Here is a 15,861-nt window from a genome sequence, read left to right on the forward strand (position 1 = left end):
CTGTTAATGTTAAGAGGATCCTGCAACAAAGTGTTGGCGAGGAGCTCGACGGCTCCGCGTCCAATTGCTAACTGTTTTCAAACAAAACCTTTGTTTTCCCTGTTAATAGCCAATTAATGGGACTGTTAGTGTACACAAACAGGCCGTTAAAAAGGCAATTATTGCAACAGTACCGCACAATATGTACCCCACACAAGGGCTTTTCTAAACTAACTCATTGCACTGTTGCATGCAATTGATTTCCTTGCGTATGCGTTAATCTATAACAGCACAGAAATAGTTTTCTATTTTTAGTTGGACTTTTTTTTCTACATTATTTCTACATCTAAAGAGCCGCAAAACAGCCCTCAATACGTACTTAATGAATGGTTAGTTTCTAACTGATAAATTAATGATAAATAAATATACACATGAAACAGTAAATAAACATACCTATGATTGTTTGGTTACGTGGAAACAGAAGTTACGCTTAAACTATTCATTAAGTTCCAAAAAATGGCAGTCAGTACTTGCACTAAACCGTTTATGAAATGGAATGAAGATACTAAGATACTTACATATTCTAATCTACATATAAATGAAGCGCACCAGATGAATTCGCTATCTCTCAGACACGTTTTGTTAAGGAATTGTACAACATATGGGATACAAACAAGTGGACATAACGCAACAAACACGAATGATCGTGATGATGGTTTACAATAGTAACTGGATTCTAGTGGAGCGTTTACAATGCACCTAACTATTTCACATTGAACCACTTATATGACTGAGCCGAAGTGACTACTAAGAGTTTAGCGAATGTCTTTGATTTGAACTCTTTTTTTCCTTTACATGTAAGCTGTATTGATATAGATAGATAATAGATCATCCAACAAAAATAAAGACAAGAGTGAGGTGTGCAGACGCTAGTAATTTTATGTAGCACCGCTGCGGTTGCTCGACATTAGCCAGTGTGAATGTACTCTTAATTTGAAACTGACGTAAGAAGCTGCACTTAATACCGTACCGTAACGAAAACTCACAATCCAATCTCATTTTGAATTAAACTTGCATGTTTCTGATTTTGTATGGGTATTATGTAGCCAAGAATTTCTTATGTTGACATTATCCTGTGGTCATAAAGACAAAATAAATAAACAACTCAAAATTATGTAAGCATCTCTAAGATGCTACGATATTTTAAGGTTTCGTAGTGTACTACGAAATGGGACTCGTAGAGTGCTACGCCGCTTAATTCGTAGCCACCGAGCCGTAGACTTAAAATGGTGCTACGAAAATATGTAGATATGATGATTAAATTCTATATTTCACTAAAGCTGTGTAAGTACTTATTTGCTCAATTAATATTCCTTTGTTCATATTTACATTACTTTAAATACAAATAAACGCTACGAACGGTATCATACGAATACCAAGTTGAAAAGTAAAACATAAATAAGGCAACTTTGTTAAGGTCGCAGTAATTACGATTTCAAGTTTTGTTGAGAGGGGAACCTGGGGTTCAGAACGCATGCGCGGAACAACCGGTGATGGCAACGCATATAGAGGCTCCCGTACTTTATGTAATAAACTAGTACTTTAACGATTAATGTAAACAGTTTCCTTGACCATCTGCCGCATAAGAGATATGAATGAGGACCACTTCGTTCTCCCTCGAGGTAAGCAGTTCTTTCGAGATAAGGTTAACTCCGACGCTCGAAAATCGATAGTTAAATAACACAAGCATAACCTAAATTGCAATTGTGCTTCTAATATTCTAAGTGAACCCTTAAATTCAGTGAAATTGTGTATCATGGTGTCACACCAAATGTTGGTGGAAGTGAAAAAATAACTATACTTGTGAAGTGCCATATGAGTGTGATTCTCTAAAAGTCATGGTCATTCTCAGAATGTCATGGTGATATTAATATTTCAAGAATTCACCTGATAGGTATAAAAAGCGTAGCGTTAACATAATTTATTCGTCCAATATTAGTGCTACCGATCCGTGTCGTAATATTTCTTACGTTTTATTTTCAGCAGTAACTTATCTGATTCCATCCTTGTTCCTATTGAAAATAATTGTAATCGAGGATGGTCTGACCCATTTTAGAGCTAATCTGTGTAAAATATCCAATATCTTACTGGCGAATGTCGTGACAGACAGACCGACATATACGTTTAACGAAGTCAGCATGGGGTTGTTTGTATAGCAACCGCGTGTGGGGATAGTTAACGTAGATCTTCCTAGCTCGAGACTATGACACCTTACATTCATAATTTCAGCAAGGATAAAAAATTATCTAATATTGAATGTTTGAAGTCTGTCTGTAACAAGATTTGACTTAAGTCTCTCCTCGAAAGTGATGCTGGATTGCTCTCTTAGTTCTATCTACATATTAGAGTGATGAGGTTTTCATGGGATTTGTTGTCGGGACAGACATTCGGTCCAAAGCGGAAAATTGTTATGCCGTTCTATATAATCTACATTGCACAATTTTCTTGTTTCCAGGTCCTGGCCTTACTGTTCCTGACTCTGATCCCATGGCCGGGGCCGTCAGTCTTCAAAATAACTTGCTCTCGTGACAACTCGAAAATTGTGAGGAAAGTTATACAGAACAAATGGCTCCCAGTGTTGGAGAGATTTCAGGTGAGGAACTCTTAATTTTTTTAATCGTGTTTTATATAGCTATATAAAAATATTGGAGAATTTGAGAACGAAGTATGTAATTTCATAGGTGAGTATTCGAGTACCACAGATCGACATTCAAGTGCCAATCTTATAAGGTACAATAGGTATTGTGAAAGTTCATTTGTGTGAAAGTCAATATGGCTAGAGAGAATCTTACTTACTTATCAGATGACGGCTGATGAAGTGTATAGAAGAAAAAAAAACTGCTGTGATGAGCCCTATTAAAATTGGTTTAAGTGCAGGAGGATGATGTTGGTATATTTTTGTGTACTGTGTTGCAGGTGAAACTACCACTGGAGTGTCCATTCCACCCAGCGCGCGACATATTCGCGCCACAGCATGCAGCCAAGCTGCAGCACCGGCCCTCACAGTGGACCTGCGCCTTCTGCGGCAAGTCCTTCTACGAGGAACGACACCTCGACACGCACTTCGACCAGCGACACAAGAACCAGATTAATAAGGTACCTTATTTACGATGGCAAGAATCATCAAATGATGTCGATGTCCCGCTGTGGGTTAGCAGCGTTGAGGGATTGTCAGACTTTTACTGACTAAAAATCCATCGTGTTCCTTCGTAGGCTTTTTATTTACCAGGGCCGCGGTAACTCTTGCGAACAAACCCGCAGTCCCAGAATTAATAAGGTACCTAATATTATAAACGGAGATGCGAATGTGATGTTTGTTCCTCTTTCGCGCAAAAACTACTGCATAAATGAAGAATTTAGTTATATACCAGAATGTTATTCTGATAGGCTAATTTTTATCCACGTGCGCTATGACTCTTGTCTTTAAAAAATATAAATTATATAATACAGTACCCAAATCCATCTTATGTTATGTTATCTAGGAGAGATCTCCCATTAATTTGTGGGTAGATTTTACCGATTTTTACTTCGTATAACAGTAGTCATGTTATAGGTCGGCTAGGTACACAATACCGCCGGTTACGTATTGGTCTTGAAGTAAGTTGTGTTGCTGAGTAATCCGATAAGCCTCAAAGCGGTAACCTTGCTAAACAGTTGATTGACGATGAAGATTAAAATGTTACAAACTCGTAATCCCTTAGCCATAGTATTCAAAGCACTATTACCGACATGTTGAAGTCCCAATTTAAAAAGGGTCAAATATCTAAAGTCGTTTATAGTCCCGGTTGAACTCAAGCAGATTAATCAAAAGACGAAAAACAAGTTTTTTTATTATGCTTGTTTATGTATGTGTTGTATTCTTGTATTATGTGCCCAGGCGGAGGATGCAGTATGCCTGGCGGACTACTGCGATATCATGCGGTGCCAGGTGTTGGTCGCTCACGGCTTGCTCAGCGGCGCTGGCGGCCCCAGCACTGATATTGAGGTCAGTGCATTATAAAGTATACAGTAAAACATGGAACAACGCACTGTCGGCAAACGATTTAGCCCTATCCCAAATTGTCCAAGATTCCACGCACCAGTTAATGAAAACTGTCCATCAAATTAAGATCCAATGACACGAGAACTATTAGAAGCCTTGTTAAGCTAGACACAAATGCTTTAGCAATATGGAGTTACGATTTGTAGAATAATACAAACAGGAAGGCAGATTTGTTACATGATATTAAGCGGGGGTATTTTGTAGGTATGGCAAGACGTAGAAGCGGTGAAGAAAGCCCTGGCGCCAGCAGCTACACGGAGCGTGGCGCGGGTGGCAGCACGGAGACGACACCGCCCCCGCACCTCACCCTCCCCGCCCATTGCTGACTGTCCAAGAACTGAGGCTGATACTCGAGAAGAAGAACCTGGTTCGTACCTATTTATTTATATGAGAACGACAATTTTGTAAATATAGTTGGCATTTTTTAGATTTTTTAGCTTGAAGCCTAGCTATGATGTGATGATGGGGTTAATGATTTGAACCCATAGGTACTTTCGACATGTATAACCCACCAACTGCTCTACAGTGCATTCCGGATTTCATCCTTATTTTATTTGTCTCGACGAAAATTTGCTTTAGGAGTCATTGTTGTATGGTTGACAGTACATAATTGTCAATGCGAAGATTATTGTAGCCATACTTCCAGAGTCAGAAGAGAAGAGAACTGAAGACAGTGACGGGGACGCCAATCAGACAGCGGAGCTCTGTGACGCCGACACTGTGGAGTCGTCACTACCCCCCGACAGCCGACAGAAGAGACTGGCGGACTTGCAGGCTGAGAGAGCAGCTTGTGACCCAACACGCCTTCAAACACTTAAGGTAATAAGGACAGAAAAGGTGAGGTTTCATGAACCTCAATCTGTCAACCTACTTCTTCTCGAAAGAACTTCGGACCAATATTGGAGACTTTAAACGTTTGACGTGCAATGTTTCAGGTTCGCTGTGAAAGGATCGTACATTCCTGCATAGCGACGCTTCTGCTTCATCTAACTCAACATCAGTTCACCGAGCTTGAAGGTCTTTTTATTTATTACACCTACCCTTATACTTCTACAAGAGATATTCTAATTAATGGCATGTTACCTTTGTCATAACGAAATAAATTTATATTTTTGTTGGGTATTCTATGTATCTGCTTGATCTTTCTGAATATGGCTAACGAGCTCAATTTCTTTTATCAGAGGAGATGCAGCGCGCGGTGTGCTGGTACCTGAGCTGTGACCGATACTGGGAGGACACGGCTCCCACGGCCCGCGCCTTCCCCTGGCCTCTCTTGCTGGCGCTTGCCACCGGCCTAGCGCTGGCACTCTGCATGTGTTATTACATCATCTGGATTGTGTTCGAGTAAGTTACACAATCATTCATGCTGTAAAAGCAAGCCAGTCTTTAAAATTTGCCGTCGTGTTGCTCAACATCATCCATGCCTGGCTTCATCCATTTCAAAACAAACTGTGGCTGCATTTCAGGTCATGTTCATCGTCAGCTTTCCGTGTGATTTAGATACAGTCCATGTCGCTCATCAAACCAATATCTATGTCAATCAAAACCATTCATACTACATTTCCTTGTTTTTTCCCCAAACTGAACTTATGAACGGCTACGTAGCTCTGAAGAGGGCAGCATCGCGGGCAGTGCGTCGGTGTCTATGACGACGCACTCCTCGCCGACGCGCGGGGAGCGGCTGGCGGCCGAGGAGGCCATGCTCGACGACCCGGATCACGACGACCACTACATATACGTCACCTACCCGCCCGAGCTCAAGCGCAGGCTGCTCGAGAGGTACGAAGCGAACAAAGTCACCTTTATCATACTCTCGCCTTTTATCAGACAAACGCGTGTAGATTAATATTAGTACTTAGGACCGTTTTCGAGACGCTGACGTTATTTTTGACCTTACAAGAAATTTCATGGGCATATTTTTCTACGGTTTCATAGATGATTTTATCGAGACTATTCTTCTAAGGAGAATTTATACTCTACTGGACCAGCTAACTGAATTTAAGACAATATTTGTTTAATATATATTATTACTTTATCGAAACCCTGTCCGTAGGTAGGTAGTAACTATAACAATCTCCAATTTGAAACGTAAAGATATGACCTCGTAAACTATGTAATTTCAAATTACATTAGCTCTAGATAATCAATTAGTTACACCTAAAATATAGAACTGTTTTATCTCACTTCTATAGCGAGATTTTAACTGCACATGACGATTTTTTCAAAGTAGCAATTGGATTTTTAGATATGAATTAATTAAGCGATGATTGGATCCGAACACTGATTTAATTTTAAAAGTACACAACTACATCGCTCAGTTATTTTATATCATTAAGTTGGTTTTATAGTAGTTAGGCACCCTATTATAAAAATAGAAGGTCAGGTAGTGTGATTTATTGAGAATATTTTTGTAAGTGCCGAGTAAACTGGCTTAAGAATACTTATTCCAACTCTCGGCTAACTTGATGTGTCATAGGATTTCTGTAGAGATAAATATCGACTTTCTACCGCTACCTGTCGGTTAGAATAATTGCCACATGAACAAAATTGTGTGCAATTTTTGTTATTTAATTTGAAATATTTATTTTACTAATGACAGTTTATTGTTTTAGCTGCTACAATAGAACGACTCGCCTCTGAGATCCGCATCCATGCCATTGCGCCGCGCATGCGTACTTTGTACCACTACAGTAGATTTAATATTTAGATTTAGTGGCAACTTCAAAATATTGTGTTATAGAAAATTATGCGTATGTGTTCTGTTCCTTACATCATTGAGACAACGATAATAATCTTTATAATCTAGTTGAAATTGATTCAATTCTCAAAGTACTTGCCTACTCTATTGAAAAATGTGTTCAAAAACATACGATATAAGGTACAGAATCACACGAAAACGTACAATATTTTCACGAATTTTCCAAGTAGATATTAGTAATAAATTAATAAATTCTCTTGTTTGATATTATTGTACCTTATATTATTATTTTGTTTTCTAGTTTATTTAGACGTAGTTCGCTTGAAAAAATTGGTGCCTAAACCTTTCAGTTTGTTTTTATCGTGCCTACAAATAAGTATTTCTCTAATAGGTATTTATGGTACTAAGAAAGTCTGTACATACGAATGATGACGTCTATATTATTATCATGTATTCATAGTGGAACTCAAATAAACAAGAGAATATTTTTATCCTAAAACGCATTTTAAACCCCTAATTGCTCACGACATAATTATACCTAATTAATATTGTATTGATATTTACCTACTCATAAAGTGTTACCATTTTCAAGTTATTATTTATTGTAAAATCCTGTTATTTATTTTAAAAATAAATATTTTTCTGTTTATTTTAATAGGATAAATAAAAATCGAACACGTAGGAGTTTGGGACTATCTTTTGTACATGTAGGAATGATTGTGATATCCATTAAATTATTTGTTGTTTGTTTATCATTGTTTGTTAAACCATTCTTATTTTATTCAAATTATTGTATAGTCACTGTCACTAGTCATTGTCTTTACGAATTAATGTCTGTTCATTTATTTAGATGTACCAACATTTCTCTAAATTATTTTACTGTCATTAAGTAATTATTATACTTACTTATAACTTACCTTTAACGCGCTATATGTATAATATAAACTGCTTTTTAACTTTTGCATAAGTAAATGCTTGAAGAGACTGAAGTAAAGCATTTTAGTTGTACCTTCTAATATTATGAACTCACTCATTTTTAACGTAATTGAGAGCACCGTATCGTTTTTCCGTTGTTTTAACAATATTTGTAATATAAAAAACAAAAGTTTGTTAAATAAAATTCTTGATAAAAATTGTGTACTTATTTATTAATAGTGAATTGTATAAAATTGCCAGTCTTCATTACATTAATTACACTTATAATATTTTTTACAAATGCCGCTTACATTATATTACGATTCAATATTTTAACGATTTTTACAGTTGGTAGTCAGTAATTGATACATATTTGACTTTGGTTTTGAAATTAGAACCATTGCATTCCGTGTTTCTAGAAGCCGCTAGTCATTTGTTGCACTCGAAAGCATGATATTACCACTACATTCTTTGAAATCCACAACAATACAATATATAAACAGTATCAAAACCCCAATAGATAATAGGTAATAATAATTATTTAGAATGAGCTATTTACATTAATTACGTAGAAATATTATAAATTACATACGTTGTTCGTCGGTCACACGTACTTGACTCCCTTCCACACGGAGTTCCCTTCCATGACGCACTTACACCCGCAGCCTGTTGGGCACGTGTCGTGTTGGGAGAACCTACGGAATAAAGGAGAGGATTATATTACTTGGAATTTTATTGAGGGTGCTGTGTTGGCGAAATGGAGAAAGGTTTACAGATTCAACTTAAAATGTATGGAATAAATGCAGGCGCCGTGGGGGATATAAATGTCTTCGCTGCGTTCTAGTCTACGTTGTGTCTCACCAGTGCAGCATGTGCAGCGCGTGGCCGGCGTGTGCGCAGTAGTGGCAGGCGGCGGCCAGCCCCCGCACGGGCCGCGCGCACACGGCGCAGCGCGCTATAGTACAGTACAAGTGTATGTGTCTCACCAGTGCAGCATGTGCAGCGCGTGGCCGGCGTGTGCGCAGTAGTGGCAGGCGGCGGCCAGCCCCCGCACGGGCCGCGCGCACACCGCGCGCGCTATAGTACAAGTGTATGTGTCTCACCAGTGCAGCATGTGCAGCGCGTGGCCGGCGTGTGCAGTAGTGGCAGGCGGCGGCCAGCACGGGCCGCGCGCACGGCGCAGCGCGCTATAGTACAGTACAAGTGTATGTGTCTCACCAGTGCAGCATGTGCAGCGCGTGGCCGGCGTGTGCGCAGTAGTGGCGGCGGCCAGCCCCACGGGCCGCGCACGGCGCAGCGCGCTATAGTACAGTACAAGTGTATGTGTCTCACCAGTGCAGCATGTGCAGCGCGTGGCCGGCGTGTGCGCAGTAGTGGCAGGCGGCGGCCAGCCCGCAGGCGCGCACGGCGCAGCGCTATAGTACAGTACAAGTGTATGTGTCACCAGTGCAGCATGTGCAGCGCGTGTGGCGTGTGCGCAGTAGTGGCAGGCGGCGGCCAGCCCCGCACGGGCGCGCGCACGGCGCAGCGCGCTATAGTACAGTACAAGTGTATGTGTCTCACCAGTGCAGCATGTGCAGCGCGTGGCCGGCGTGTGCGCAGTAGTGGCAGGCGGCGGCCAGCCCCCGCACGGGCCGCGCGCACACGGCGCAGCGCGCTATAGTACAGTACAAGTGTATGTGTCTCACCAGTGCAGCATGTGCAGCGCGTGGCCGGCGTGTGCGCAGTAGTGGCAGGCGGCGGCCAGCCCCCGCACGGGCCGCGCGCACGGCGCAGCGCGCTATAGTACAGCAAGTGTATGTGTCTCACCAGTGCAGCATGTGCAGCGCGTGGCCGGCGTGTGCGCAGTAGTGGCAGGCGGCGGCCAGCCCGCGGGCCGCGCACACGGCGCAGCGCGCTATAGTACAGCACAAGTGTATGTGTCTGCAGCATGTGCAGCGCGTGGCCGGCGTGTGCGCAGTAGTGGCAGGCGGCGGCCAGCCCGGGCCGCGCGCACACGGCGCAGCGCGCTATAGTACAGTACAAGTGTATGTGTCTCACCAGTGCAGCATGTGCAGCGCGTGGCCGGCGTGTGCGCAGTAGTGGCAGGCGGCGGCCAGCCCCCGCACGGGCCGCGCGCACACGGCGCAGCGCGCTATAGTACAGTACAAGTGTATGTGTCTCACCAGTGCAGCATGTGCAGCGCGTGGCCGGCGTGTGCGCAGTAGTGGCAGGCGGCGGCCAGCCCCCGCACGGGCCGCGCGCACACGGCGCAGCGCAGCGCCACGCGGGCGCACTGCCCGCATGCGGGCCGCGCCACGCACCCGCATCGCACGCTATCACGTGCTGATTCCACCGCACCTACCACCAGCTTCAGAACCTAGACATACAAAGATTCGTATAGCTAAAACTCCGCAATTGTACACAGCAATAGAACCATACCGCTGCCGCAAAAGAAAATCAAAATTAGGTTATAAATCCGCGCGACACAGTCCCTACGAGCCAAAAGGTGTCGAGCGAAAATTCCGCTAGTCTGAAAAGGCTGTAAGACCTAGGCAAACATTCGATACATAAAAAATATATTTTTTACATATTATGTAGAGTTTCGTATACAAAGAGATATAACATGAATAATATAAAAAGTACAAAAAAAGAAAAGAAAAGTTTAGAAAAGTTCCACTCACCTCAGTCTTCTTGTATATCAACTGCCACCTATGCAGTATATCTGCATAAACTCGTTTGAAGCAGTGATACAGATGCACGGTGGCTTCGTCCAGCACGCACGAGGACACTCGCTCAGACTTGGACACGGTGGAGTCCGTATAGAAGTTCTCGGCCTCTGAACATGAGTTGCTGCGGAGGACGATGGGTAGTGTCCAGCCGTCCGCGCTGATCTCACTGTATTGGTTTACAGTACTGTATGGGGATGTGCCGTTACCCTGTAGGATAATCGTCCTTTATGTCTTGTTTTTAGAAGTTATAAAGAAGCGGGGATGTGTTATTCGATATATTTACCGCGGCCCTGGTACACAAAGGGCTCCAGAAGCAACATGGTGGATTTTAGTCTGAGAGTCAGACACTCCTTTACGCTACACCCACAGCGGGATTTCAGATAATTTGATGAAGCCTTTCCCTCTTAAAGGATTTATGGTTTACAGAGAACAGCAAAAATTATGTAAATTATGTAGTAATGTTTAATTTGACCTGGATTGAATTATTAACTATAGAAGAGTAAAAGGGATATGGCAACAAGATTGACTTGATTAGTTTTATCTAGGACATCGATAGGAAACACAAAACGCTTTTACTCACATAACTAGAGGTGCTGATCGTGGACTGTGAACTAGAATTACTGGTGTCGTTGAACACTGAGAAAGCACACGCTAACATTGCCGCCATCTGTATGTTAGACGCTTTGGCATAATGTGATATTCTGGAACAAACGCAGATAAAAATATATTTTGGAGTTAACTGAAGCTTGAACTTATATAATTACCATATATCTCTGCACATATATTCTGGCTATTTACAGTGCTTTATTTAAGTTAGCCATTCTATGTGTCGCGAAAGCGCAGCAGTGTTTTCTTCTTACATATTGCCAGTCACTAGGACCCAACTTCGGACGGACCAAGTTGTTTGACGTAAGTTATAATTACTTATGTATCTCAAAAACTGAAATTCGACCACTTTATTAAATTCACTCGTCATGCATAGTCCTACTATTAATCCAAGGAGGCTTACAATGACTGCAGCAGATTACAGCAGAGCGGATGTCCGACCCAGCCCATGCTCTCCTCGCTGGAGGCGAGATGGTCGACGACCCGCGCGCGGAGTGACCGCGCGGAGAGCGCCGCCAGCTCCCACGCGTGCGCCAGGTCCGGCTCGCCTTCATCACAAGCTGCTTTTGCGTTCGTCTCGCACATTTCTATTGGATAATATTATCATGGATATTAGGGTTCCGTAGCCAAAATGGCAAAAACGGAACCCTTATAGTTTCGTCATGTCCGTCTGTCCGTCTGTCCGTCTGTCACAGCCGATTTACTCGGAAACTATAAGTACTACAGTGATGAAATTTGATGGGAATATGTGTTGTATGAACCGCTACAAAAATATGACACTAAATAGTAAAAAAAAGAATTGGGGGTGGGGCCCCCCATACATGTAACTGAGGGATGAAATTTTTTTTTTCGATGTACATACCCGTGTGGGGTATCAATGGAAAGGTCTTTTAAAATGATATAAAGTTTTCTAAAAAACATTTTTCTTAAAGTGAACGGTTTTTGAGATATCAGCTCTCAAAGTCGTAAAAAGTATGTCCCCCCCCCCTCTATTTTTATAACTACGGGGTATAAAATTCTAAAAAAAATAGAGGTGATGCATGCTAATTAACTCTTTCAACGATTTTTGGTTTGATCAAAGTATCTCTTATAGTTTTTGAGATAGGTTGATTTAACTGTAATTTACGGAACCCTTCGTGCACGAGTCCGACTCGCACTTGGCCGGTTTTTTATTATAGACTTGATTGATAACATTACAGTCATATATCATTGTTCTGTTAGTCTGTAAGCCTTCTTTAAAATGTAAGAAAAATATATAAATTATATTATTAGAGCCTGCCTGGTGTGCAATTTTATACTTTGCAAACGTTAAAAGACATAGTAAGAAATAAATGCGCATGCGCATTGACTTTGAAAATTGTAAAAATAATGAACAGTAGACTACTGTTTGTATTTCCTAATTTTGTCCAAAACTGTGATAGTTTCGAATTTAAAACAGATCTATGTAATTGTATGTGTATGCTGTGGGACACCTGTTTATATAGGATGTGCCAAAATGTAACTCTCATAATATATTTTATGGGAGCATATTTACTACTACTTACCGACAGGATCGTCAGCGTTAATAAGATACTTCTCAGCGAGGGTGCGGCTGAGCGGGAACAAGTTAGGGGCGGCGTACATGACGACGCGCGGCGCCACGCACCCCGATATACTGCCGCGACTGCGCATACTGCCTGCGCGACGACCTTGCGCTTTCTGACAATAAAGGAGTTTAGTTTAAAGTTGACTTTGTCAGAAGACCAAAAAGTTCATCATCAAAATAATTATAGCACCCATACTCACCCATCTATCCTGAAAATAAAACGTCGTAATAGAATTGGACGGATGTCGGTGATGCAGCTGCGGAAAACCTGACGCGTTCGTCGGAGACGGCGTCGTGGTCGCGTGAGGCGATACAGAACTATACCCGGTCGTGCCAAACAGTCCCGGAGTTAACGACAGCGATGACATCGACCGAGGCGTACCCGTCTCGTGTTTTAACGATAATCGCCTCGCGTTCGGTGGCCGGTTAAACACAACCAATGTGCTAACTCCGCACCATTTGGCCCCACAAGTTCTAGGGAATGGTATACACGAGTCACCAGCGTTCTCACTTTCCGATTGACTACGTTGACTCGATTTCATTGAGTCGGTATCGTCACTGGATTTAACTGGTATCTAGAAATTGAAAGAAAATACTAAAGCATGTTGCGCATTTTACTGTTATGTAAAAAATTAAATACTAAACGAAAGTATGTAGCTGTTATCGAAAGGGGCACGAATTAGATTACCAACATACTTTATGTAAGTACATAAAACGTTTATTGGATTCAGTACTATGTGAACGTTGTGGCATAGAGTGCCTAATTTACGTAACTAAGTACTTGAAGTAAAAAAAAAAAATTGCGTTCATATACCTCGTCAATAGACGTAGCTAATGTTTTCAAGCAGTGCAAAAGACATCTGTGCCCTTCCTTCTTCTTGCGGTGAGCAGTTCTATTGATAGACTGTAAAATCTTAATAGTAGTGGGGCTGTCGACATTTGTGCCCGACAGCCAAGAGAACTTTGGTATAGTTTGTTCCGTGACGTTTCTGGGGAACGTCACTTGCAGGTTGGCGACGTAACCATTACGTTCCGAGTGTATCTGGCATGTTCGCGTCTCGATGTTCATGTCCGTCACCTCAATGTTGGCCATCTCTCGGATAGATTCAAACTCTTCATCTATCGACGTATTTGTTTTATGCGGGAGCTTATTCTGAAATCGTGAAATATTTGAGTTTGCAGTTGGCCAGTCAAAAGTAATAGCCTAAACAAATACAGCAATTAACTTACCAATAAAATATCTTGACCTTTGTTATCTCCTGTAGAGATATCATTTGTGGAGCCCGCTGTAGATGCATAACTTACATCTGAAATTATACCAAACCTACTTTATTATCAATTGAGGAATACACAAGCTGAACTATCATATTGAGAAATAATAAAATTGTACATTCTGAAAATAAATTAACTTACTGTCACTGTTATTGTCTTCATCATGTTCACCGTCATCTGGCAGATAATGATTGCACATCTTTAACAATGACGGATGCATTGACCATACTCTCAGAGACTGATCCCTTGCCCAAGTCACCAGTTGGTAGTTGGATGGCGAAGTGTTTGGTCTCCAAACCATGGTTTGAACTGTGTCAGTGTGGCCAACAAGCCTGTGTGTTAGTGCCCCTCCTACCCAGATGCCAATTACTCCTGCTTGTTCTACTCTGGGCATCCCTCCCCAACCTACTCCTATAGTTAGTAATCCACTTCCGAATGGCGTGTATATTGCACGCCAAACTGGGAAGTTGGTCATAATAACATTCTCAGGTCTTCTTGCATTGTTGATGTCAAAGTATTTAATGCTGCCATCATGGCTTGAAGTCACCAGTTGATATTCATGATGTGGACTCCAGTCCACTCCATGGATTTTGCATAGATGTGCAGATATGTAGTGAATAGGTGCAGAATGCTTGCGGTAGTCCCAGATTTTTATGTCACCATCATGAGCAGTGGCTACTATGTGGGTGGCTACTTTATTCCACTGTACTTGTGAAGCACCAGCTGAAATTGTGAATAAAGAGAATATAATAAATAGTACACATTATTGATATTCTCATAAAAAAAAAAATACATACCAACAGCACACAAAGAGACTACAGGTTTTCTTGCATCCCTCAAATCCCACAAATGAGTAAACGTGTCAATGGAACAGGTGGCAATGAGGTTGTGATCTTGTCTATGGAAGTGGGTGTCACTGACCACTCTAGTGTGTCCACGTAGAGAACAGATACATGTCAAGTCATTGCCACTCCGCCACTCATACACATCCACTCTTTGATTGCTCTGAAATTTTTAATGTAGAACTTTAGACTCAATCACGAATTTAAGATCATAAATTCGAGTTTTGATAAGAAACACATTTAATTACTCTAATTTTAAATTAGTTAAAAATAAAAAAAACTAAAATCAAGTTATTTCTTACTGCTCAAACACTGAAAGTCTTACTTAAGCCTCATTCTGTTACTAAATATTTTTTAGACCTAAATGGTCTACATAGTAAGAGATTGCACCTACCGCGATTGCGCACAGTTTCTGGCCATGGTACAGTTGACACCACTCGGCGCCGGCCGCATCGTACTTGCTGTGTCGAGGGTACTTCTTTACGATATCACCCGAGTCCTCGTCCTGAGTGATCTGCTTAATTGCTAGCCACCGTCGTCCCGCTAATAGAACGTTGTTGCCCGAAAAATCTACGGACATAGCCGTCGCTTGCAAGTCGCGATACTCCCATTTCATAATTTCTGAGCTCCAGTGGAGAGACATCCTTAGAAATTAATTTTTGAATAATATGTTATGAATATATAAATTTAATTTAATGACGTATCAGTAAAAACATGGTTTATTTATCACTATTTGTTCTGAATTGTGTTAGTTGACAATGTGACAATAACAACACATTGACATTTACAAAACGTAATCAGCTGGATTGATCATGTTTGGATTTCAATTCTTTTCAATTTATTGTTAGATGCATTTATTTCAATAAATGGTTTCATGGCCCAAAACAGAATAAGTAAACTATGAACGATTACCAATTATTATTTTAAAACATATTGCAAAGCGATTATGTTAAAGGTTAATACTAATATGCGTAGTGTGAAACGTAATCTATGAAAAACACAAAATTGTTTCCGTCCTAAAATAAATACTGATCACAATGACCTGATAAATTAAAATCTTAACTTCTTTTTATAAAATTTTCACAGCAAATAGATTTTGGAGCAAACATTATATGAATCACATATAAACATATTTTAAAACCCTTAAAATG

The 15,861-nt window shown here is 41.2% G+C and overlaps 4 protein-coding genes across 10 annotated transcripts in view; 1 reads left to right on the top strand and 3 right to left on the bottom strand.

Annotated features, from left to right (window-relative positions):
• The window catches only part of LOC110373064 (uncharacterized), a 14,236-nt gene extending 13,826 nt beyond the window's left edge, over positions 1–410 (bottom strand). Inside the window, exon 1 of the mRNA XM_049852065.2 lies at positions 1–410. The gene's annotated coding sequence lies outside the window, so the exon portion shown is untranslated.
• The window catches only part of LOC110373063 (uncharacterized), a 19,584-nt gene extending 11,195 nt beyond the window's left edge, over positions 1–8,389 (bottom strand). Inside the window, exon 1 of one of the 3 annotated variants that reach the window (XM_064035304.1) lies at positions 8,287–8,389. The gene's annotated coding sequence lies outside the window, so the exon portion shown is untranslated. The other 2 variants (XM_064035303.1, XM_021330174.3) reach the window with 2 other exon arrangements.
• On the top strand, positions 1,505–7,912 carry LOC110373066 (uncharacterized). 4 transcript variants are annotated; one of them, XM_064035306.1, is made up of 10 exons: positions 1,505–1,661; positions 2,495–2,632; positions 2,956–3,135; positions 3,917–4,024; positions 4,286–4,448; positions 4,716–4,900; positions 5,017–5,098; positions 5,263–5,425; positions 5,666–5,860; positions 6,694–7,912. In XM_064035306.1, exons 1-10 carry the CDS (start codon positions 1,635–1,637, stop codon positions 6,719–6,721), a joined length of 1,269 nt encoding a protein of 422 aa, XP_063891376.1. In that variant the 5' UTR covers positions 1,505–1,634; the 3' UTR covers positions 6,722–7,912. The 4 variants fall into 4 exon arrangements, with proteins under 4 accessions (XP_063891376.1, XP_021185857.1, XP_063891377.1 ...); XM_021330182.3 differs by having other exon boundaries at positions 5,687–5,860; XM_064035307.1 differs by having other exon boundaries at positions 4,728–4,900.
• LOC110373061 (GATOR2 complex protein WDR59) lies at positions 7,907–15,848 on the bottom strand. Of its 2 annotated transcripts, none has more exons than XM_049852063.2 (12): positions 15,105–15,743; positions 14,666–14,873; positions 14,010–14,591; positions 13,827–13,903; positions 13,411–13,749; positions 12,797–13,171; positions 12,556–12,709; positions 11,415–11,598; positions 10,986–11,106; positions 10,358–10,612; positions 9,860–10,053; positions 7,907–8,389 (listed from the first exon to the last, which is right to left on the bottom strand). In XM_049852063.2, the coding sequence occupies exons 1-12, from the start codon at positions 15,351–15,353 to the stop codon at positions 8,299–8,301; spliced, it is 2,829 nt and encodes a 942-aa protein (XP_049708020.2). In that variant the 5' UTR covers positions 15,354–15,743; the 3' UTR covers positions 7,907–8,298. The 2 variants fall into 2 exon arrangements, with proteins under 2 accessions (XP_049708020.2, XP_063891367.1); XM_064035297.1 differs by lacking the exon at positions 7,907–8,389 and adding an exon at positions 15,753–15,848 and having other exon boundaries at positions 9,726–10,053; positions 15,105–15,354.
• Between the last annotated feature and the right edge of the window lie 13 nt (positions 15,849–15,861).

Source organism: Helicoverpa armigera, chromosome 6 (genome assembly GCF_030705265.1).
Source record: "Helicoverpa armigera isolate CAAS_96S chromosome 6, ASM3070526v1, whole genome shotgun sequence".
In the NCBI taxonomy this organism is placed as follows: Eukaryota; Metazoa; Arthropoda; class Insecta; order Lepidoptera; family Noctuidae; genus Helicoverpa; species Helicoverpa armigera.